Here is a 26184-nt window from a genome sequence, read left to right on the forward strand (position 1 = left end):
CCTACATCCTTCAGCTTCCTAGCTTTGATATTTGTCCAGTTTAAAACATTAGATGTCCGTTTTCTTCCTTTATTCAAGTGAATTATACCACGCTCCGTTATATTGACGGATGGCGACGCCATTTTGACAATAGCATATACAACGTTCTTCCACAAACCAGTAACTTTAAAATGCTGCCACAAGCCTAAATATTTTTTCTTTGCCATACTACCTACCTTAAACGATGCATAAAAACATACCCAACATTATTCCATCAATAACTCAACATTGACAATTTTGTTGGATACAACATTATTCCGGGCAACGGCTCAACTATAACCCTTGCCAAGATGCCAAGAAATGTTTTGACACCTTCAAGAATAGTTGCTTTTCTGGATAAACTTAAAAGCCAGCTATTAAATACAAGTCAATGATGGCTTGCTGAGATAACTGGTATACCAAAATCTACCATATCGCATTCTTATACATATACATTTTTACAGAATTAAATTGGATGTACCTATTATATTTAGAATTATTTATTATTCTCCTGGCTATTTGTATAGACATAATTTTTTTTTTTTTGAAAGATAGGTAAATAATTGGAATTTGCTTAATTGAGCCAATATGTCCCAATTTCAGTAGAATCGACTGCAATTAAGGAGTTGAAGAGTAAAAGAAACCATGTAAACCAATTTAAATATATTGCAAAGCCTCCAAGATCCCTGTAACTTGCCAGTCTTCTTGTAAATTTCCTAGTCATGCCAGCATTCCGTAGCTACGCCGTATAGACCACCTTATAGAGAGCATTTAGCAGCCTTCTAGGATGCCAGAATGCGGTTTGCTTGAAGAAAAAGCAGGCTAAGTCGAGACCATCTCGACGCAACTGTAGGACGTAACCGAGACAAGCAAAATAAAAATCATTTCCCTTTTCTCAGCTTCATTGTCATATCCATACACCTATTTACATCGAAAAAGGGTACTTGCCCAATTGGAAATTGGAAATTACATAATGGAGTATCTATATTTGCAGATGTCAAATGTTCAGCGTCGGTGAAGTTGACGGCAGCCGGTGAAGAGTATGTCGCCAGGCAGCGGAAACTATCGTCAGAAAAATCCCTGTCGCCAAGAGACTTTGCAAATGTCTACTACTCTAGGAAAAGAAACTGTAAATACTACTACAACATTTTTAAATTTTGTGTTGAAGTGTTGAATTTTCCTTTCTCCATCTTTTTCCATAAAAATCAGTGAAGCAAGTTCCAGTTTGACATTTGAAGTGCCATTTTTGTATGGATGAAAGAGACAACAAGTGGTGTAAGTGGTTAATTAGATGTCCTAGATGCCCCCTTTTTGCTTCACTTTCATTCTTTCAAGCTCTATCTTAAGGTGATACATCAGTGAAACGGCAAATAATTTTCAACTATAGGCGCGACGAAATTTTGGACTCGCTCGCATTCTGAGAGAGAACGTCAAGCTGGAAACACGTCACTTTGTTTCGTGATGGCGACGGGCGTATTAATTATTAAATCGTGTAAAGATGACTAAAAACGTTACCCATTTACTTTAAAAAGAAAAGATGTCAATGAATATATTATTATTGTTACTAATAGAACAATAAACAGAACATAAAATGGACGAATGTTGGATTTATATGACAAATTATATTTCGTTTGGCATGCGTCATTTGCACCCGCAATCCGCGCATCGCCTAGCCACGATCTTTTTAGACCATGCCTCAACTGAGGTACAGCCTTAATACAATAAAATTTTCTTAAACATCTTTGATTTTTATGTATCGAAGGCTACCTACAATACCATCATCGTATCCATAATTTAAATGATAGGCTACGTCATTATAGTGTGGATGTAGCGGTCAAATACAACAAGCTGCTAAAAACCTGAAATGACCTCGCAAATGGCATGACTAAATGTAACTACTGTATATAAAGAGATTTCTAAAAACTTTAACTGTTGTTTAACCAGAGGATACGCAACTCATGTTTCAGGCGATAATAAGCGCAACTTATTTTTATATCTACTACATTTTTGTACTTAATTACCATGTTTATTTTTCAGCCAGTTTCCTCAAGCCACTGCGAGCCAGTCTAGATTCACAGGGTGACTTAACCAATAAAAAAAAGAAACAGGTGAGAAATCCTGAAATTTGTCTATCAGTTTTTGTTATGGACTCATGTGTTGGGGTAAAACCCTGTTAATTCAAACACAGTTAATTCAAAATTTGCCATAAACCTAAATATGTATTCACTAAAATTCATAAAATCTATTTATAGCGATTTCCGCTAATTTGATGAATGGACCATAATTATATTATGGTTACATGTAAATTGTACGTAAAACATTTCACCGTGGCACAGTTCGCCGTGATCTTTCTTCGTCTCCAATTTTATTAGATTCAATATGAACATTAATTCAATTTTCATAGCTGATTTTGGCAAAATTCATGGATGCAAGAATGAAAACCTAACCTAACAAATAATCCAGTATATCGGCTATTTTCAAAATTTGTTTGCTACCTGTTCTGTAAACCGACAAGAACTGTGTTTTATTTAGACATGAGTTATTTTATGTCAGTACTACACGACCCAAAGATGTTGGACGGCCTTTAACACAATCACTGCTGACCTTTTAATTAGCACATTTAAATAACACGTTAATTATATCTAATGGCCAACTACTACAAATGCGCCAGTCGCGTAGTTAGCACTAAATGAGTTAATACACAGCCATATATTTCCGATACAACATTTCATGGTGAAGTGTGATACGGCAAACTGCATACGTACAAGTTTCCGGATACATAATATTATACCCTCACGATGCTGGGTTCGTTTCGGCTTATAATGTTGTGGGTCCCAATCCTGGGTCTGGCAAATACACAAATTATTTTTCAATTTGTGTTTGGAGTGTGGACCCAATAGGTTGAGCAAGAACTTTAAAGAGAATTGTGTTCAGATTGTCTGTATTTATTATCATACTCACCGCCAATATCACTGCATTTATATAACATTATATTTTCAGACCATAAGTCCACTGTCGTGGAGGGACTTACTGGATGAATGCCTGATGGCCGACTATGATCTTATGTTCTGTGCGAATTTTAAATACACTCTTTTCGATGTGATCGCTGAAACTGAAATCATGGAGTACCTCGGTAGGACTGTTTTTCTATTAATATCTATTAATTAATTTTTTGAGTCTGCCCTGGAGGCCAATCCCCGAATGAAGAAGCACTGCAAAACACGTCACCGAACCGCTTTAACTGAAGCACGTAAAATTTTTAGTTTTACAGTAGATATTGTGTGTATAGAGCTTCGAACGAAATGGATACAAGAAATATAAGTGCGAGTGAGAAAGCATTCGGCATGCTTATACCTCATGTCCATGCGCTAGAGTAAGATAGAAAGTAAACATGTCATGACGGAACTCTTGTGAATTTCATGGAAATTAAATAACATTTTTATCCATTTTGGTAATGACTTCATATTTAATCAGTACTTACCGTTAACGTTGCATGATTAAACCATTCATTTTTGAAGTACGTAGACAATTAATCTTTAAACAAGCTAGTTACGTCTCCAATATAACAATATTACAACACGGAATTTCCGTTGTATTTTGCAAACAAACATATTGTGTGTTTCTGTATTACAAAATCACAATAAATATTTAAATGAGAATTTAAACACAAAATAATACTTTCAGCGGTAATAGTTATGTAAAAGATAGAAAAAAATAGATTAACAGCCTCTTCAATACTACGTACGAATTTCTGAAGTTTAATAATATGTCAAACGGAGAGTTGCTAGCGCCTCTACCGCCAAAGCATGTATACTTCAATTGCATACTGCAGTCGACACTACCGGTTGACTTTTAATACACTTCGTTGAAGTAGGCTTGTGCTTCTGTTGCGCAACCGGTCATAGTGCTTCATTCGGGGATTGGTATCCTGGTCTTAGCTTACTGGATTGGAAAGTGGCCACCTTAGATGGGTACAAGTAGAGAGAATTGATGAGGAGATTCGCGACCTACCTGGGGCAACATGACATTCATTACGATGATGATTATGCTTCAAATACATTATCATCACATTATGTGCTGTCACAGTAAGCTGCCGCTATGGGAAAAACCGGTGTAATGTCGTTTTTCTTGTTATTTAAAATGACTGATGCTGCCATCCTGTAGCACATTTTGGACCTTTAAATGAACATTGCAAAATCTGCTGAAATCGCCAAAACAACAATAAGGTCACCTCACGCATTTCGCGCTTCATTATGAACCGCGCTAGTCAGTGAACGTTTTTTTCTATTATCTGCAGGCCTACACACTTTTGAGTCGTTCTTTGTTTTTAGTGCTTTTCTCTGTGTATTTTACATGAAATTATTATCTATGTCTGCTGTTTACGTCTATTATCTATGGTCTGCAGGTTGGCTTCTGTTCAAAATATTATCTATGGATGCAATATCGCAAGTTATTTTAACGTACGCACACATAGAAACTGTTAAAATTAATTGAAATGAGCGTGAATTATGAATAATTATGAGCTGAAACTCTCCATCATTCAAAATATTCTGCGGAATGACAAAAGAAACCATTGTCTAAATGTGTCGCTGTGACAGCATGTGACAGCACATAACGTGATGATAATGTATTTGAAGCATTAGATTCTAAAATGCGGTAGTTGAAAATGTATTACTCGCAGAGATTGAAAATACCTTTTTTACTATAGATGGAAGAGCAAAATATAACTGAAAAAAAGATTACTGAAGAAATATTTAGGTTAGGTGTAAATCTTTTTGCTATCTAGATTTATATGTAGCAACAATCATACTACTGTTGTCCACATCTGTCAAAAATCGCAACTTTTCAATTCACTGTCAGTCAATTCTTATTATTAATAATTAGGGCCCGGATTTATATGCTAGTGCATGTTTTGTTAGGGTGTATGCAGAGCAATGAGAGTTGCACAGAAATCTGTTTTGAAAGACACAGAATCTAAAAATAAAATTTTATTGTGCATATAAATGCATATTTGAGACGTTAGAGCATATTTGAGACATTAGTGCATATTTCATAAATAAATGCATATTTTAGAGCTTTTGAATTTATAATTTTAGTTTTTTTAAATTATTTTATCGAAATATAACTATGTTAGGAAGGTAGATAGTTTAGATGCACTTGCATTTTTAATGCCATCTCCGAGCTGTGGATTTATCAGAAAAAGTGACTTCTTCAACTTGGGCACTTTTATTTAAAGTTTGCCCAATCACCTCTGTGGACGTTGAGAGGTCGTTTTCCGCATATAAACAAAATACTGACAGATACCTATGCAGAAAAATTTAATGCCAGAGCATATTGAAAAAAAAATGTAGATAATTTTTTTTTCGGGCATAAAACAGAAAATAGTATTTAGGATTAGTTAAGTGTGTCGTTTTTGTTTTTCAAGTTATGTTTGGTTTACATTGCATTTATTATTCAATTATTTGTTCTTGGGAAAAAGCTATTTTGAAAATTGTAATTGATTAACTTTATATTCATTGTTTGTGTTTTTTTGTTCTGCTATCGTATTATGTTGAAAATTATTAACTACTTGTTCGATTTTTTGTCTGTAATATTGGGTAAAGCGGGTATTTACAATTTTTCCCACAAAAAATGACAATTTTTAACTGCATATTTCTTCGGTTTTGGTGCATATTTTATTGATTTTAAGTGCATACGTGCATGTATATAATCATGTTTTTTGTTGCATATAAATCCACCCCCTATTAATAATTCTACTTGATGGAAAGTTTTTGGAATGACATTTATATAATATATAGTTATTATGTAAGTTTTGTTAAAATTATAAATTGATCAACTCTTCAGGATTTCGCTTGCCAGCATCAGTGAGAGAATGCGCCATGCAGAAAGACCGCCTGCACAATGAACTGGAACTGTTGGAAGCTACAGTCTTCGAGTACAACGAGCTGGTGGAGAAGCTCAACCCGCCTGAGAGGCAGCTCATGCGCCGGTTACTACAGCAAGTGGAGAAAAACCTCCGTCCCGGGCTGCAGAGAATCATGTGGACTTCCCTGGATATCATGGAATATATCGCTGGCTGTAATCAGAGTTAGTTTACCATTACCAAAAACATAACACCTCATTTACAGAATATTGAAAACAGTTATAAAAATTTACAATCACATATACAGTAAAACCTCGTTGGTAAGAACACTGATAATTCGAAATTCGCCGTAATTCGAAATTTTCTCGAAAAAAAAGTCCCTTGAACACTATTTTCATATAAAACCATACCTTTAATTCAAATTTCGTAATTCGAAATGATTTCAGAGTCCTAGCATATAAAAATATTCAACAAATCTTAATAAAGTACACTATTTCATGAGCCAATCATTGAAAATTGTGACAGACTTTTCTTAAAACATCAAAAATTACATATTTTATGAAGGTAATAAAAATAATCCTGACATTTTATGACACAATTCGGTAGGCGCATCTATGATCGGAAACAAAATTAATGAAAATCAAAAAAAAAATTTTTTTCAAAATATTAATATTTTTCTCCCATACATTTCGTAATTTGTAATTCGAATTTTTTTTCGATTTTCGGTCCCATGGAATTCGTATTAACGAGGTTTTACTGTAGTTAACTTTGAAGTCAATTCACTCATCTTGGTCATAGATTCATCTGTATTTGTCCATTCGTCAATTGATGGCTGGTTTCTGAAAATATATTTTCACAGTTTCACAGTTCTCTCTCCTATAGGTAATATCTCTAGTCTGTTATTTGTACAATTTGAATATTGATTAAAAAATATATTTTGTAAACCTAAAAGTATGTAAATTTTTAATTAATACATTCCTGACTATGCCCCACGCAGTATAAAGACTTTTATTTCTATGAAGGAATCAAGGAAGGCTATAATCGCGACTATTCCATTCTGAACCGTTACTAAGTGTTTTGTGTAATTAATTAAAGGTATGAAAGCTCTCAAATCTGAATACAGTCAGGTCTCCATGGTAAACAATGAAGTCCAGAACAAAATTGATGAGTTAAGGAATTTCAACCTCTTCCCGATACTAATCCCGGAGCCAGTCATCGATGAAAAGACTGGCCAATTAGATGACACGTTTCGTTACCCATGCAAGGTAGGCTTTTAATTATTCGTTAAAATAATACACGAGTAAACAATTATAGGAATGAAACATACGATTCTTCCGAAAGATAGATTTATGTTTATGTGAATATTAAGTATTTTTTTATTTAAAATATATTTGTCTATTTATTCATAGTTCGGGTGTTATTTTTTCGAAAACAAAATACGAAACGTTTGCATCAAAATATCAAAGAAATGAACGTGATAATCGTCTGTTTTTTATACCTACTATATCATAATAATATTTAACCGCATGTTTTTGTATCGATAATACCTTTATTGTATTATTCTGGGACTATTTAAAATCGGGTATGGGTATAGAATGACGTAAACCCCTCCCATTTGTCCCGCCTTTCTTGCTAAATAAAAAGGTATTTAATTTTTTTAAATTTGAACCACTCGGTATACCTGAGTGGCCAATCTATAAAAAGTATATTAGTCTATGCTACAACGCTTGACAGAGCATAGATGTCGGACGTGTACATGCATTTAATTGCAATTGTAGTAATACAGTTACAAGAACATGACTTTAAAAGTCTATGCGATTCAAAAAATGAACCGTCCCCTTGAATATTAATTCATGAAGGTAAAATATCGATGACTTTAAATCTATTAAGTACACAAAAATTAAGATTCAAGAAACTCTATCATAATATCTTGTATTTGCCAGCAGTTCATATAGTCGCCACGGAAGAATTTCAATGATTTCGCGGCGATTGCATGGCTTATAACACTTTTCAGGCAATTTGTATATTTGGTTAGAACTACTTATCTATATTTAGTTTAAAATCTATTGGGTACTGTGTGTCACTGGCAAAGGGTGGAGGTAGGCTGTTATGATCTTCCATAAATAGTGCACATTAAACTTTATTAGTCATACGTAGTTGTTTTTATTGAACTAATACTAAAATTTTATTTACAGATGGTGTTGGTTAGTTTTTAAAAATCCATCAAACCTTGCTTAAACCATATCATAATAGTTTTGGTTTACTTGTGTAAAATTGTGCACACCTTTTCATTCATACTTATTTGTTTTTTTTGTTGGATTAAGAATACATATTATTACACATATTGTTGGTTCATTTTTTTAAATTCATTAAAACCCTGCCTAAACCAAAGTATAATAGATAAAAAATATTAATCTATCTATAAAATATCCAAAGTTATGTATGATTTAATTGCATAATTTTAGATATTTTATAGATAGACGAGTATTTTTTGACTATTATCTATTATGGCTTAGTTTTCACAGGGCTTAATTGAATTTAAAAAACTAACCAACACTATCTGTAAATTATTGTAGTCTTATTTCAATGAAAACAAATATGTTTGACTGACAAAGTTTAGTATGTACTATTTATGGCGGATCTTAAGACGATACATCAGTGAAACGGAAAATAATTTTCAACTACAGGCGCGACGAAATTTTGGACTCGCTGGCATTCGGAGAGAGAACGTCGAGCTGGGAACACGTCAATTTGTTTCGTGATGGCGACTTCGTGGGGGTATTAATTCTTAAATCGTGTAAAGATGACTAAAAAAGTTACCCATTTACTTGAAAAAGAAAACATGTCAATGAATATATTATTATTGTTACTAATAGAACAATAAACAGAACATTAAATGGACGCATATTGGATTTATATGACAAATTATATTTCATTCGGCATTCGTCATTTGCACGCGCATCGCCTAGCCACGATCTTTTTAGACCATGCCTCAACTGAGGTGTAGCCTTAACAGCCTACTTCCAGTCTTCGCCACTGCTGTGTGTTCATTGTAATAATTTCACTACATTAATTGTTAATAAAATGCTTTAACCTTTTTTGTTATATTCCGGGTGTCTAGCGCATGAAACTCCAGTTTCATGAAATAGTAATATATACTGTATTTCAAATGAATTGACAGACATTCTTCGCTGAGATGGAAAACGCTCGTACGAAGCTGGTATGCCAGATGAGCCGAATCTATGAAACTGTTGGGCCAGTCCTAACCAAATCGGAGTATCTTGTACTCGGTACAAATACTGGTAAATCACCTGTCATGACGTCCTTCTACCAACACTGGGAGATGAAAATTTTCGATATGTTTATTGAGTAAGAGACTTAATCATTTTAATAACCTTTAAAACCTGACATTTAAAATACCGGTGAAGTGGTATAACTGAACAACCACTTTTTGCAATAACGTTTAAGGGCCCTCATATCGTGTAAAGGTCGCAAATGAAGAATTAAAGGTATCTTCAGTAGCTACGCTTGAATAATCTGTAGACTTTGTAAGAAAGATAGTTTATGGTGACCTTTTTTTCTCAACCAAGAAATCAACATTTTATGATCTTCTTCTCCTTCTTCCCGGTGCTACAATCCTGTATGGGTCATGTCCTCAAGCATCTGTCTCCATCCAGGTCTTTCCAAAGCGGTTACATGTAAATTGTACTTAAAACATTTCACCGTGGCACAATTCGTCGTGAGCTTTCTTATCAGAAAGAGATGATCGTATACTGTACGATCTCCAATTTTATTAGATTCAATATGAACATTAATTCAATTTTCATAGCTGATTTTGGCAAAATTCATGAATTCAAGAATGAAAACCTAACCTAACCTAACAAATTATCCCGTATATCGGTTATTTTCAAAATTTGTTTGCTGGTGGCTTCTTGTAAAGTGTAAACTGACAAGAACCGTGTTTTATTTAGACATAAATTTTATGTCAGTACTATACGACCCAAAGAAGTTGGACGTAATAATATACGGCCATATATTTCTGATACAACATTTCACGGTGAAGTGTGATACTTTGTGATGATTTTTATTATTTTTTCTAAGTATACAAAATTCCACACAAGATGGCATCTTTAACTCATTTTCCAATCTTTGCTCGATAAAGCTCTTCAATGATTTGTCCCTTTGTTTTATACAATAGTAGTACCTACCAAATATGTATATGATTTTTTAACTTACTTTCCATACCAATGTTTAACATGTGCATTTAAAAATCTGTTTCATTATTATCAATTTAATATTATTTTTCGTCTTTCAGTTTCTGCGTGAACAACATGAAAAACTTTAACAACATTCTGAATGGCAATACATGTACATTTCAAGTGGACGCCATCTTGCAAGCTCCCGATGTCGCCATGAACCCCACCCCCCATGAAGTGTACAACAAAATTGTTCACAACGTCAAAGACTTTGTCACTAGGTACTTATTATGTTTAATACTACGTATTAAAATTAAAAAGCCACCGACGCTTGTAGAATGTTACATCATTTTCACAAGATGTTGATATTATATACAATGTGGTACTGCACTAAATTCTATTGGCCACTGCGTGAGAGAAATGTATATTCCAGCTAAATGCCAAAATATTCTGATTTAGTATAATTACTAAGTTACAGTGGTGAAGGGTGAAAGTAGGCTGTGGAGATCTGACTTAAATACTGCACATTAAACTTTGTCAGTCATATTTATTTGTTTTCATTGAACTAAGAATACACATTGCAGATGGTGTTGGTTAGTTTTTAAAATTTAGTTATACCCTATCTAAAGCAAACCATTATAAATATTATATTAAAAATATTCTTCTATCTATAAAATATTTAAAATTATGTATGATTTAACGGCATAATTTTAGATATTTTATAGATAAGTATAAGAATATTTTTCATCTATTATGGTTTGGTTAGGCAGGATTTAATTGAATTTTAAAAACCACGTTTGTATTCGTAGTTCGATGAAACCAAATAAGTATGACTGACAAATGCACTATTTATGTCGGACCTCCACAGCCTACCTCCACCCTTCGCCACCGTTATATTACTTATATTTTACAACAAAACTTTGCAGATTGCATGCCTTCCCACGGTGGATGCGCGGTATGTGCCTACCGTGCATGCCGCAACGAAAGCCAGACTCAAATGAGTTCCAAATATTCAGCTTCTATGAAGATATCCTTCACGTTGCGTGCATAAACGATTTCATAATACTACTTCAAGATACGGCGCATCGGATTACTACGGAAGCAATTACTTACATACAGAGGTATGCACTTTTTTGTCTATTATAATAATTGAGTTTTATTAAATTTTAACGACTCATTAAGGTACATAATTATGTAGTGAGCGGTTGAAGAAATTATATTTACGTGGAATTAGGCAGTGAATTGTCAATTAGCTCAGTCTTTCTACACTTTCAACAGGGAACACGAAAACTGTTTTGTTGATGATGTCATATGGACACGAGAGGGAAGCATTCGCCCAAAAGCGTTTTGTCTATAGTCGAACTCGCTTATTACGATCACGGATATAGCGAGATCTACGAGGAAACATTCGTTGACATTTTAGCTTATGATTTTCTCCATACATTTATTCACTTTTATAACGAGCTACTTATCGGATGTACCGAGCTAAAAATCATCAAAAATTTTCTTAAAACTGCTAATGTGTCGATCGTTTAAAAACATTTCGACCCTAACCAATAAAATCCGACAGACAGGATGCCGCTGGGTTCGAATTACGTTTATGACACTAGTTAAGTGTCATAAAATGTCGACAATATTGTTTTATGTGACCGCTCGTTTAAAAAATACCTATTCTCTGATATAATGAGTAACACTTATAACGAGCAAATTCAGTCGGTCCCATCTTCTTCATAATAACCAAGTTTGACTGTAGTTTGGTCTAGTTATACATGTTTATATTTCACACATTTTGTGAGGAGCTTATACTTTATAGCTCTAGTTTGGTGAAAAAAAAACCGTCAAAGGAGCTGTGGTTCGATTCAGCGGCTGTTGATTTTTTTTTGTATAATTTTAATTTTAAAATAGTAAAATATAATATTTTATGTTCAGTAAATATTTTATTGTAAGTAAGTGTGTCTGCCCTATAACACTATTTTTTCGGTTACCTGCAGCACCTCCCTACGACAGGCATTCTCCGCCACTGATACTTGGTGAAGGTAACGGATGAGAAATATAGATGATCATATAGTTACTAGTAGTGGCGGCGACTGTCGTTTCCAAATTTATATATATTGGGGGTGCACTTAGCAACCTACCCATTTTGAAGGAAAACTATATTATGTAGTGGTTTCTTTGTTTTATCCAAAGATATTAAAACATCTCTTCTTCCAGATAGAGCCTTCTATGGTTCTGTGGTGGAAGGTCACTTTTATTATTCCCAGATATTTGTTAAAAATAACTTACACCTTTGAGTATTGTGCCCCCATGATTCAGTTTTATTTGTTTATTCTATAATTAGATGGTTAAAATTTAAAGCTTTATGGCTTTACGATAAACCGTCGACGTGCGAGAAATTCACCTACAAGAACACCGAAATTGTAAAATTCGACGACAAATTCGTGTTTTACGAGAATATCATCGATGAACTCGACCAGCACGTGAAGTTTATTGATATCGGCCCGATACGGGTGAACGTGAGGCCCATTATCGCGCAGATCCAGTCGCACGCTCTTGAATGGAAAAACCTGCTCGGCCAGAGTTTGGCCACTTTCACCAAACAGAGGATGCTGGGATTACAGGAAACCATTGCTGTGAGTTGCAACGTCTCTTATATTATATTTTTATTCTATAATATCTTTTGATGACTGATATTGATATCGTTTCGCATATGGCTTATCACAGTATGTTCTTTCTACTCTTTTCCTCGACGTTTTTATTTAATTGTATAGGTCTAATTTTAACTTGTTTTAATTTCTTTTTCATGGTGTGCAGACACTACGTACCAACTTGAACATGAATATAAAAGGTTTGCAAGACTTTAAATTGGTGATGTCGACTGTGACACAAGTGAAAAGTATGACAATTACCGCTGAGGTTATGTACAGGTCCATGCAAGAGATATTTCACATGCTCAAATCACATAATATAGAGGTAAATATATATTTTTAAATAATAACATTATACTGATATCAGAGTCCGGAACCTGGCGCGTTTGCATTAGTTGGCCATTAGATATAATTAGCATGGTATTTAAATGTGGTAATTAATTAGTAATTATTTGGTCAGCAGTAAATGCTGTCGGAGACGTATTTGTGGACCTTGAGAAAAATATGGAGAAAACCAAATGTAAGGTTGTCTCCAGAGGGCCGGACAGACCTTGTGAGACTTTCAAGGTGCACGACAGCACTTTTGACATGGTCAACAATTTCTTATATACCTGAAGTCCTCCATTAACAGTGAGAATAGACTAGAACACAATCACTGCTGACTTTTTAATTACCTTTTAATTACTACATTTAACACGTTAATTATATCTAATGGCCAAGTACTCCAAACGCGCCAGTCGCGGTGTTAGCACTAAATGAGTTAAATCGGCAATGAATGTTTCCTCGTTACATCCGAGATCTTGCTATATCCGTGATCGTTATAACCGACTTTGACTGTATTTTATTAGCACCAAGCTAATAAAAATAGATTCATATAGGATAGGCATGGATTGAACTTTTATCGGTGCCTATTTTGTGTTGACGTCTGTCTTTTTCTTTATTTCCGTATTCCTGTCGTCTTGTACACTTTGCAATAATTCACCTCCAAATTAATGGTTTTTTCTTTATACTGAATAGGTTGAAGATGAAGATTTTAGACTCTCGTATGGAATCGAAAAGGAATGGCTCACCCTCTACAAATCCTCTCTGTTCAGATCTGGAAAGCTAGAGAAGACCAAAGACAAATTTTCAAAATTGACAGTTAGTGAGATCGGGGAATTCCTCAATACGTTGGAACGGTTTGTGATGAAATTTGAGAACGAAGGCCCGGGATCCGTCGGTGAAGATATGGATCGAGGCCTCATATTAATGGAGGTATTCATTTTATTTTATTTAACGTGGATTATGATTGGTACTAGATACTGAAACGACATCTGCCCTAAGATATATCGCCACTTGCATAGTTATGGATTCGCACCGCCAGACAACAAAATTGAAATCATTTTATCATCCCGACAAGTAAAAATATAAAACTCACCGGCAAGTCGTTAAGTTCAGGCGAATCAGATGTTAATTACTTTCTGTCCAAAAGTCACACCGGTACCATGTAACTAGATTTATATATCGTCGGTCTATCTTGTAAACCTCGTAAATCCCGTTTTGGTCAAAAATGAGATTTTGAGCGAATATGTTAGAATGGTTGAATATCTATGTATGTGTTAAACTCTTATATCCATATCACGTTTAATAATTTCAAAAATCAATCCACAAAAACCTCGTAAATCGCGTCCATACAAAAATTAAATTTGCAAACCTCGTAAATACCGTAATCCCGCCATTTCGTATGGAGAACTGTCACAGTGTGTTGAGTATTACATTACCTTCGTCTTGTTTCGTTATAAAACTATACTTTGGGTATCATATTACGCGAGGAATTGATTTATATTGATACAATATAGATTAAATATTAAGGTAAGCGTTTTATTTATAATGATTTCCCATAATATGCACACAATGTTACATTTATAATAGAACGTTTTTTTGAAGTAAGAATTTCATGACATGTATATTTAATGATGTTTGGTTGTTTTCAATGGTTTTTAGTTTATTAGCACATACAATTAGAAAAGAAAACAAATCAAATTACGTTCAAGTACCCACTTACTACGTTAATGCAAAATTTACAAAGTATAATCTGTTTTCAGATGTTACGGGCTCAAAAAATTATGAACATGCTACAAATAAAAAATAACACAATTTAAACAACTGCTGCTAAAGAAGGAAATAATATAGAAATAATCCCAATGGAATATTATGAGACCATACATATTATTATTCCATTATCATCGCCATATAAGGTCATTTCTAGCGATGACAATGTTTTAATGAATTATTCACAACACGAAGGTTCTTACAATATAAGTGTGAGACCCCAACTGGCAGAATTATCAATTAAACAAAATAATCGAAACTATTAACAGATCTTCAAACTATGAAAATCTCGTGAAAAAGCCATTATTTAATTCCTTATTCCGATACTGATGATTCGTTACAAGAAATCAGTACTGACACTCAAAGGAAAAGGAGGAAAAAAATGAATGCAAGGCAGATAAGTCCGAGTCGAAAAGTGAAAAAAATAAGGCAAATAGAGAAAGAGGTGAGCAATATCAAGCATCAAAAAAGTTTTTGCCATATCTATCGGAAACGGACAGAAGAGAACTAATCATATAGGATGGATTCAGATGGATCATAGCGATGGTTGTACATATCAAAATAGAAATTCGACGGTGGCAAATTCACTATTGAATATTGCAATGATGAATGACATTATGATTCAACATTTTTTTTTAGAAAAAGACATCCAAATGCCAATTAATTCGATGCATTGTACCATTGAAAGGTATCTAAAAAAACGGGATATAAATGTTCCTGCAGAATATATGAATATATGCCGCAATGCTCGAAAGAAACCAAAGCAATATTATTGTGAATATCTGTATCACAACGATTTCAAAATATTTGACTTTAAATTTATCAAAAGTGTTCGTCCTGGAAAAAAGTTGGTAATCCGGTTGTCACTGATATAAGGGCATTATTATATGAACCAAATGGCACTATACAGTATAAATTAAGATTTTCAGATGTTTGGAGTGTATTGCCTCCAATGACATTAATATGGACGAAGCATCTGGGAATAAAAATGACACTCATTTTTTTGTCGGGTTTGCCGAATGGCATAATCTGTTTTAACGGCATTACAATAAAGATGATATTGCTATAAATTCCCGATGCGTGATATCGCATAATGGAAATTGCGTGACGTCTACCTATACATGCGTGAATGTCGCTGTGCGTGAATTTACTTGCCAGCTACTGCATTGAGTGCTTTGTCCATTAATAATGTCATTGATTGCCTCACAGAAAGGACAAGGACGTCACACCTAAAAAGTTTGCTGACCTTTCACCTCTACATGCCAGTCATCTTAAAATCAAACCAAGGAAATATCATGATCTGCAAGAACTGAAGACTGTCTTGTCGAAGGATTTTCACGATTACTATGATAATCTACCACATTCAAAAAAAAATAACATGATCATTTATTATATTTTTTAAATATACCTATATAAGTAAAATTGTTAATAAGTTTAAACATTACATTTGATATTTTTGTAAGCTATACAAGTTGTCTTAATTTTCCCCAGTACTCGTTTTTATGACTGAAAACCTTCCAAATCCATAAAGGTTAAATACACTTAGTATGAAAACTTCATAAATCCAAAAAAGGCTATTTTTAATAAGTATAATGAAAATTTATTAAAAATAATTATTACTGAATACAGTTGCTGATTTAAAAAGTAACCAAATGGATTTTTGAAATTTCGAAATTCCATTTAAAACCAAAATTAGAGTTTTTATTGTCTCCTGAAAAATTAGTTGATTTGGATTTACGAGGTTTACAAGATAGACCGACTATATATATATATGTATATTTTTTTTTATACCATATCTGATCCTAATAAGATCATATGGACCTCCACAGAATGGAGGGTTGTATTAACAGAATTGTTTTTACGAGAAAAGGATATTAGTCACATGCTCAACCTAATAGGTCCCCATACTCTGACGCAAACACAACCTGAAAAACAATATGTGTATTTGCCAGGCCCAGGATTTGAACGTAGGAACCATGACACTATAAGCCGATGCTTAAGCTGCTCGGCCACCGTTTCAACATTTATATATAATTGAATACGTGTATTAATTAAGGCTCTAAGTACCAAAAAGTAGTATTGCCTGTGGTTACAAAATACTGAGTCATTGCAGTAAAATTGCGTGAAGCAGACCTTTTGAAAAATGTGGTTTAACAGTGTGAAGCAATCTCGGGACTTTTTGTAATTTTAGGAATTAAGAACTCGCGGGTCGCGAGTGGAGAACTACAAGGTTCTAAGTGTTTGTCCTTGGAGAAACAAAAGTAACAATGAGGCAGCTTAGAATACTACTTCATTTTTGGGTTTGTTTTTTCAAGGACGAACACTTAGAACCTTGTAGTAATCGGCTCGCGGAGTGTCAACACACCGTCGTCAGCCATTTTATATTGAATGCCGTTGACCACTGAAGTGGTACTTACACCATTATAAATAAAATACACCAACTCGCCAGATTTCAATATTTTGCTGTATTTTTTTGAATTGCTTGAGGCACTTAGACCATAGTTGACATTATTGGCGCTGGTGTGTAGAATATTTTTGTTGTTTTTATTTAATAAAACGCAATTTTTTATAGTACTTATTCCACTTTAATTAATATATTAGGACCGGTTTCATCCGCCTCAGTGGGACATTTTCAGTTGAAAATGTCCCACTGAAGCGGATGAAACCGGTCCTAATATATTAATTAAAGTGGAATAAGTACTATAAAAAATTGCGTTTTATTAAATAAAAACAACAATACAATGCAGTTCCACCATGTATTGACAGTTAACAAAATAAAAGAAATTAGAATATTTTTCTATAAAAATGTCAGTTTTTATTTTTTTGGTACTTAGCGCCTTAATTAATACACGTATTCAATATTATTTACATACTAAATTTATATACAATATTAAAATTCCACGCTAATATAAATCCTGTTTTGTTTCTTGCTGGTTTAACAACGTTACTTTCTACACAAACAACCCAATCATCAAACATCTTTGATATCTACTGCATCCCCTCTTAATTGCTGATGTTTATTCATTATTATTATAAAAGTATTTTTTTACATTCTCCAGGAGTATAAGAAAATCTTTGAAGACCTGGAAGAGAGAAGATATATTCTATGCGGAGCCGAACAGCTGTTTGATAATCCTTTGGCTGACTACACATTATTCCTCAAAGCTAAATCTGATTATGCAGGATTAGAAAGCATCTATGAAATATATTCACAACAGAAGGAAGCACGGGAACTGTGGTCACAGACCTTATGGGCCAATTTAAATCCTCATGTGCTCATTGACGGCATTGAGGCGTTTTTTAAAGAATTCAGGTGATTATGATGACATCTTGTTTATGAAAATATATTTTTTTATTTTTTTATACAGTTCTCTATTAGAATATATATTTCATTAGTCCAAACTTCTCCCCCTGCCATAAAATCAGTTAATAATACAAACATTGAATGTTAAAGTTGATTAAAAAAACTATTTATGCGCCGATGGTTTTACCACTTACAACATGTGAAATGACATATATTGCAAAGAAACTATTGCAATACCACTACATCAGGGGTTCACAAACTTTTTCATCAAAGGGACAATTTTGAAATCGAAAATATTTGGCGGGCCGCCATTTCTTTTGTAAAGTGTAAACTTGTTTTACAGTGGAACCCCAATCTACCATTCTCGCATAAATCGTTTTCTCGCACGGATGGTTCATTTATGAAAGTCCTGCCAAACACCCATAAGAACAATGTTAAATAATCCCGCATTAACCGTTCCCCGTTTTATCGTTTTCTTCGATCTATCGTCTAAATATTATGGTCCCGTCGCAAATATTATCCTGATCGACGTTTTTGTTGAATATTTTTCATTTTGCTTTTGCAGAATTGTTTATGATACATACAGACCTTTCAGTCGCGTCGCTTTGTTTGCACAGGTCGATCGGCGCTCAGTATTGCCTCGCATCTCGTATCACGAATTTTTATAAGTCGCAACTAAAATGCGCCCCACGAAGAAAATTAGAACTCTAGCTGAGAAACTAAAAAGGAGGAAAACGAGTTTTTTTTTTTAAAAATTATATATCCCGCATTTATGGTTTTTTTTTCAGGGTCCCTTAAAAACCGTAGAATCGGGGTTTCACTGTACTCTTATTAATACACTAAAAAATAATATTAAAATTTTTTCACCATGTGATTTATACAATTATTGCTTGTTTGAAACTAAATCCTGCAATCTAGGCTCAAATTTTGTGGTGTGAATACTCAAAACACATGCAATATGGTTGTCTGTTAATATTGATCTTATGTTTGATTCATTAATACTCATTGTAGAAAATGTATTTCACAAATATAGGTACCTACTTCCAAATAAAGAAGCTATTTGATGACCATGTTTCACTATATTTTGATATACCTCAAATGAAAGTCCTCATTCTTGCCAAAAGATATTTAATTTTAGTTATAATTGTTAATACTCGATATGAAGCATAAAAAATAATACAGATTTAACATAAATCTTACGGGACGCATCATAAACTCACGTGGGACACACTTTGTGAAACCCTGCTTTACATGAACAAATATTGCGTGACTCTAGGTTACTTAAAACACATAAAATGATCCATACAGGTGAATGTTAATTATGTCGATTTTTATTCATTATTTGTTTCGTGCATTCTAGCAACCCCTACCGTCTCCCAATGCCTCCTACCACCCGTTTACTTTCTAGTGCCCCCCTTGAGTCTTCTGATAAAGCGGTAACTCCCACTTTGGGTGTCGCTGGTCTAAATTTGTAGTCTGCTGACGTTCCACACCTCTTTTCATAATATTCTTTGAATTATAATTTTATTGTGAGTAATTAATTGTTTTAATGACACTTTTTTTTAATAATCATTTAGAAAACTACCCAAAGCTGTCAGAACAATGCCATGTGGTCAGGCGCTTGATTTAAAAATGAAGCAATTCAAAAGTGTGATTCCTCTGATGGTTTCCTTGAAGAATCAAGCTATGCGTGAACGACATTGGAACATTCTAATGGAAAAAACAGGTACTGTTTTCCATTAATCAGATATCTTATGTATTACGACCGCCTTGAATTACCTATGATTCCACAGTTAGTCCAGTAATTTTAAGTATAAAAACCATTGCAGATATAAAAATTTACCCTGTATACCCTGTATAAACAATGTATAATAATTCGTAATGTTTGTCAACATTTATTTGAAACATTTAATGCACTCACATCCCAACTCGCCTTGTCTGCCGCACAGCCATAAATCAAACCTTCCAAAAACGTCGATCCGATGTTCCACATGAAGACCGCGCACATCTGCCTAGTGACATTCGCATGTATCCTTCAAAGCCTTCGATCGGCGAGCCGGTATTGGAATGACGAATTCGTAGGTGTTTGTATGCATCTTAGCGTCTTCGACTCGCAGCCTGAGAAGCATGCAACTTGTCGATTGCAACAGTAGATGTTTTTTTCAAACTTAAAAGTAGCATTCAACCAATCTGCTGAGCTCCTTTTGGTAACGTGCGTTTTGTGAATAATCGACTAAGAATTGAACCTTATTTTCCAAGATGGCGGCCGTACCACCACTAGAAATAACATGTAAAGCCTTATTGTTTCCAGTTAAAACCCTACTATGATTGAACTAATTTTCTTATTTGTTTATTGATTAATTATGTGATCTAATCTTAGATCTAATCTGTAATCTTTATGTTTACAGGGAAAACCTTCGACATGTCAGCAGAGCTATTTACTCTTGACAACATGTTTGCAATGGAGCTCTACAAGTATCAGGACATAGCAGAGGCAATTGTTAACCATGCCATAAAGGTATAATTTCAATAAACCAACCATTCGTTATCGCAACAGTAGAATCAGAGAGAAATTGATAAAATATACATTTGATCCGAAGGTGTAACACCAAAACATAAGTGAATTCAATTTTATTTGTATGTAATTATAGGATAATGTCTAAGATTTTCAAAAAAGTTCTGTTAAGTTGTGATTATTTCATGCTGCACGTTACGCTACTGGAAAAAAGTGTGTAATGTCGTTTTCATGTTTAAAATGTTATCAGACTGATGCTCCTATCCCGTAGCACATTTTGAACCTTTAAACGAACGTTGTCAGTTAGCAAAATCTGCCGAAATCACCAGAACATAATGAGGTCACCTCATGTTGTACCGCACTGCATTGACACCTGCATGACTCAATAAACGTTTTTTTATAATGTTATATATTCCTACACATTTTCGACTCATGTAAAAATCGCGTGTTTTTTGTTTTTAGTGGTTGTATGCTTTGTATTTTCTATAAGAATCTTGTCTATTGTCTATGGTGTGCAGGTTGGGTTCTGTTTAAAATATTATCTATGGATGTAATATTGCAAGTAATTTTAACGTATGCACATGTAGAAACTGTTAAAATTAATTGAAATTAGCATGAATAATTAATAATAATTCAAAATACTAATACATTAGAGTTGGCACTCTCCATCATTAAATTACAGAGATGGTGATCGTTCAAAATATTCTGCTAAATGATAAAACCATAAACTAAATTTGTCACCGTGACAACGTGATAGTACGCGACGTGCACCTCAATATAATCACAACTTAAGTGTCAATCTGTACATTATGAGCTGTCTGATTTTCAAAAAGGTACTGTTATGTCCACAATTTCATATTAATTTTTGGTATTTAATTAAATGGTAGGTATATTTTTGGTTTAATTAAAATTATTGGTTTTGAGATTAGTTTCTTTTCCCAATCGTATTTTGTTTTCAATTAATAACAACGATATATCCATTTCTATTAGCCAATTAACCCTTAATTGCAATATATAAGCAAAATAATTTAGAAAATATCGGCATTAATTGTTTGTGTTTTCCAAAGATAGAGGTGGATGGATGGAATTGTATGAAATTGAAGCAAAAAAGGATCTTTGGTCTAATAATTTATTAAGTTAGCTACAAGTAGGGAATCCAATCCCGAGCCAAAATTCTGATCCCGGGATTTCGGGATTACAATTTGACAATCCCGGGATCCCGGGACTGGTTCCATTGTTAATATACAATTTTTATATTTACACGTAACATTGATAAAATTGGTCAAAAATAAATCTAGTATAATTTATAATATTTAAGACATTTATTGTTAATATTGTATATCTACGTTCAATCTTGGAAATACATAAGTTTAATGGAGTAAATAATATTAAATATATATATATATATATAAATAATAATGTGAATTTAATATAAGATTGCTGTTTCTGATAGTAAAGACGAATGGATTAGCGAGATTTAAAATAGTAAAGCAAATAATCATGGCATACTTATGGCCTTTCCGCTTCATAAATCTAATTAGTCAGCCAAATATGAAATTTCCGTAAAACGTATGAGATCACGGTGGAATTACTTTGTTAAAAGTGTGAAGCATTGTTTTTTCCCAATCTTTCTCATTTTTAATAATTTATGTGAAAAAATAAAATGAATCGGCAACTAACACATGGATATAAATCAAACTTCATTCAAACTCAGTTAATTTCTAATGTAGTTATTTTTTATTAAAAGTATTTTTTCTGTTATATTTTCGCTTTTATTTTATGTTCCATAAAAATTGATAAAAACATCAATCCCGAAATCCCGGAATTATGTTTATCAATCCCGGGATTCATAGGTTTCGAAAATAGCTCGGGATCCCGGGATTCGGAATCCCAGGATTGGAATCCCTAGCTACAAGTAACTTCACATATTATCAATGATGATGTTTAGTTGATTTTTAGTTTTATAATGACTACTATTATATGTAATTGCATATGAACCACAACATTATGATAGTTGCACTGTTGGTGATTGTTTGTCTTTCTGAAAACCAGGAGTTGGCCATCGAGCGAGGCGTGAAAGACATTCAACACACTTGGGAGACCATGACATTCACTGTGACCAAACACTCGAAGAAAAACGAAGACCGCAGCTACATCCTCAATTCGTGTGATGAGATAATGGCTCTCCTAGATGACAACTCTATGAATCTGCAGAGTATGGCCTCGTCACAGTAAGCATTCATACATCCCCAATTTGTAATCCTGGAGACAAAAATAATTGACTTACACTATGAGTATGAAAACAGAATGACTTGGAAAGGAAGCACATTTTGCTAAGGTCGGTACTTACCGACCTTTATGATCACCTTCATTTTTTCTCATTCTATGTATCATATAATCCCACTTTTTTACTTGTATAAAGTGAAGATAGAAGGGAGTTGTAAAAGAGCAATAAAGAATTTTGTCTGCTCAAATCCCCTGATTATAACAACCCGTCAAAGATTACCTACATGATATGAGATCTCAATTTATTCTTTCGTCATTTTGTTTCCATACTCATAGTGGAAGTCAATTATCTTTGTCTCCCAAAAATGTTGGATGGCATCATATCCTGATGCAATCCTTTTACCTTGTTATTTTCCAGATTCATTGGTCCATTTTTATCGGTCGTCCAAAAGTGGGACAAGAATCTGTCGACGATAGCGGAAGTAATTGAAGAGTGGCTGACGACACAGCGTAAGTGGCTCTATCTAGAAGGAATCTTCATCGGAGGAGATATCCGAGTTCAGCTGCCCGATGAAGCCAAGAAGTTTGATGACATCGACAGAGCATTTAGAAAGGTATGAACTTGCTTTGTAAAAATGGCTTGTCTAATCTTAAGGCGATGTCTTTACCTACCAAAGGCACTTAGCGGAAAAATACGAAGCTTTCAATTTGAGACATGAATTTGTTGAATCGGACCCCATCTTATTGTTAAATATTATATTTTATGGTCATATTTATTATTAAAATTTAGATTATTAAGTTTTCTAAGCATCGCCTAATAGATTTTTGACTAATGATTCATAGTTTTTAATATTTTTTATGTATATTTTAAAAAACATCGATTTTTTTATAAAAATTTGAAATTTGAAAAACTTGAAATACTTTTTATTTATATCAAATTTTATTTCAGTATGGTCTCAATATTGAAGCTCGATTTGATATAAATAAAAAGAATTTCAAGTTATACACATTTATATTTTTATAAAAATCAATGTTTTTTAAAATAAATATAAAAAATAATAAAACTATGAATTTAGAATGAACTTAGAAAACTTAATAAACTAAATTTTAGTAATAAATAAGACCATAAAATATTTATGTAATAATAAGATAGAGTCCGATTCAACAAATTCACGGTTCGTTACATTTTTTACTAAATTGTAAGTTTATCTTTGACTTAAAATAAAAAATATTTTTCTTTTTAATGTTTTCAGATAGATATTTATTAATTAACACAGTTGAAATTGTAAATTATCAAGTGCCTCTGGTAGGTAAAGACATCGCCTTAAGATCTAGATGCACAGTTAATCTGATCTTACAAGTTATTCTTTGTCTTGGTCTTAATAGAGGTAGGGTAGTCAACATCTACGCTCATCCATTGCCGGCCAGTGCAGGTATCATTCAATCAGCAACAACTGACTATTGAATCCTTCACTTCATTTCATTTTGAAGATACTTCATTTACAGATTGTTCAAAACTCTTATATAGGGTTTACAGTCTCATATTTAACTTCTTAATTTGATAACAAGAGCACTTGTATTCGTTTGATCCTCAGCATCTCTATTATTGTTTCTTCATCTTTTTCTTCGACCATGTCCGATCCTAATAGGATCATCATTGGCCTCTACAGAGTGTACGTTTGTATTAACAGATTTTTTGTTTCTACGAGAAATGGATGTCATCCACTTACTTAACCTATTAGGTCCATACTCTGACTCCAAACACAACTTGAAAAACAATGTGTGCATTTGCCAGACCCACGATTCGAACCTGGGATCCACGACATTATAAGCAGACGTGTAAGCTGCTGGGCCAATAATTAAAGGATCAAAATACTTATATAATAATTATGATGTATGATTTATACAGTAAATAAAAATTGTGGTTTTCTTTTCAGATAATGCTTGATACTGCTAAGCGTTTATTGGTTATCGATTGTTGCCTAGCCTCAGGAAGATTCGAAGAGTTCAGAGGTCTTGGTGAAGGCTTAGACAGGTGTCAGAAATCGCTCAATAATTATCTCGACACTAAGAGAAGGATATTCCCTCGCTTCTTCTTCATATCCACCGATGAGCTGCTCTCCATATTGGGAAGCAGTGAATGTAATTGTGTGCAAGAGCATATGGTGAAGGTAATAAAAATACACTATTATATAAAAGAAATCTGCGACCATCTTGAGAAATGGCTCCCGAAAATTATTGTGTTAATTTATACAATGTTTTTCTTATTTCTTTCAGTTGTTTGACAACATAAAGTCACTGAACCTCTCTATCGATAATGATAATCGCCCTATAGCCACATCGATGATATCATGCGAAGGAGAGGTAAGAACATCGCGATTATTAATTGTGGCGATATCTGCCTATGCTGTTATGGTTCAGGTGGCAGCATTAAAATCATTTATCAATAATTCAACAAGTAAAAATATAAAACTCAGCAGGTTACAAAATTCAGCTGAATCAGGCTTTAATTAGTTTTATTCCAAAAGTCAAATCAGCAACATGTAATTAGATTAGTAAAACGCAATATTAAAGTGTCAAAACATGTTTAGGGTAGTTCAAAAAAGTATGCATAGTGTAACCACAATCAAAAATAATACTAATTAATTTAATCGGTCTTTTAATTACATTACTGCATTGTTTCCGCAACTGGTTCAATAATATTGGATACAACTATCCAACAGGGTTTTATCAGCTGACAGCCTTCTATAAAGAATATAACTTGATTAAACTTTAGAGGTTCATATTATGAATCAACAATTTTATTAATACAGGACATTTATGTATATGAAGAATAATCCCAACATATTTTTATCATTGGTAATCGTAATTTGTTTATGATTCTTTATAGATAATGGAGTTCCGTACAATTGTTTACACAGAGGGCCGCGTTGAAGACTGGATGAATCTAGTGCTAGATGAGATGAGGAAGACTAATCGGTTTATAACAAAAAAGGCTATCTTTTACTATGGGAAAAACTGGAAAGTGCCAAGGTAAATTAATAATATCTATGTCTTGAACTGGGAAATCATAGTTTAATATGAGTATGTCTTTTTATGACTTTATTACTTTTTGAAGTTATACTTCTTTAGGCGCGTTTGGAAAATCAGATCAGAGTGTATTTTTGGCGTGTGACATGTAACACATAATTTATTTTTTCACACAAAATTCACGATTCACGATTCATTCAAAAATCACGATTGGATTCGAACCACCGATTTTTCAGTTATCAGTCGAACGCACTACCTTTACGCCACAGTATGATAATGCAATCGTGACGATTATA

General features: G+C 33.5%; 1 protein-coding gene across 1 annotated transcript in view; it reads left to right on the forward strand.

The window, feature by feature from the left end:
* The window catches only part of Dhc98D (Dynein heavy chain at 89D), a 122685-nt gene that overhangs the window by 25697 nt on the left and 70804 nt on the right, over positions 1 to 26184 (forward strand). The window contains exons 18-36 of the mRNA XM_085943995.1: positions 1013 to 1147; positions 2056 to 2126; positions 3019 to 3151; positions 5863 to 6105; positions 6977 to 7146; positions 9063 to 9250; positions 10197 to 10358; positions 11004 to 11198; positions 12416 to 12707; positions 12889 to 13047; positions 13740 to 13976; positions 17873 to 18126; positions 19695 to 19843; positions 20526 to 20635; positions 22685 to 22863; positions 23277 to 23472; positions 24796 to 25029; positions 25136 to 25222; positions 25749 to 25891. Coding sequence (XP_085800121.1) covers positions 1013 to 1147; positions 2056 to 2126; positions 3019 to 3151; positions 5863 to 6105; positions 6977 to 7146; positions 9063 to 9250; positions 10197 to 10358; positions 11004 to 11198; positions 12416 to 12707; positions 12889 to 13047; positions 13740 to 13976; positions 17873 to 18126; positions 19695 to 19843; positions 20526 to 20635; positions 22685 to 22863; positions 23277 to 23472; positions 24796 to 25029; positions 25136 to 25222; positions 25749 to 25891 — 3337 coding nt within the window. The remainder of the gene's footprint in view (positions 1 to 1012; positions 1148 to 2055; positions 2127 to 3018; positions 3152 to 5862; positions 6106 to 6976; positions 7147 to 9062; positions 9251 to 10196; positions 10359 to 11003; positions 11199 to 12415; positions 12708 to 12888; positions 13048 to 13739; positions 13977 to 17872; positions 18127 to 19694; positions 19844 to 20525; positions 20636 to 22684; positions 22864 to 23276; positions 23473 to 24795; positions 25030 to 25135; positions 25223 to 25748; positions 25892 to 26184) is intronic.

Source organism: Rhyacophila brunnea, unplaced genomic scaffold, assembly GCF_057557595.1.
Source record: "Rhyacophila brunnea isolate RB1 unplaced genomic scaffold, BYU_Rbru_1.0 scaffold_16, whole genome shotgun sequence".
In the NCBI taxonomy this organism is placed as follows: Eukaryota; Metazoa; Arthropoda; class Insecta; order Trichoptera; family Rhyacophilidae; genus Rhyacophila; species Rhyacophila brunnea.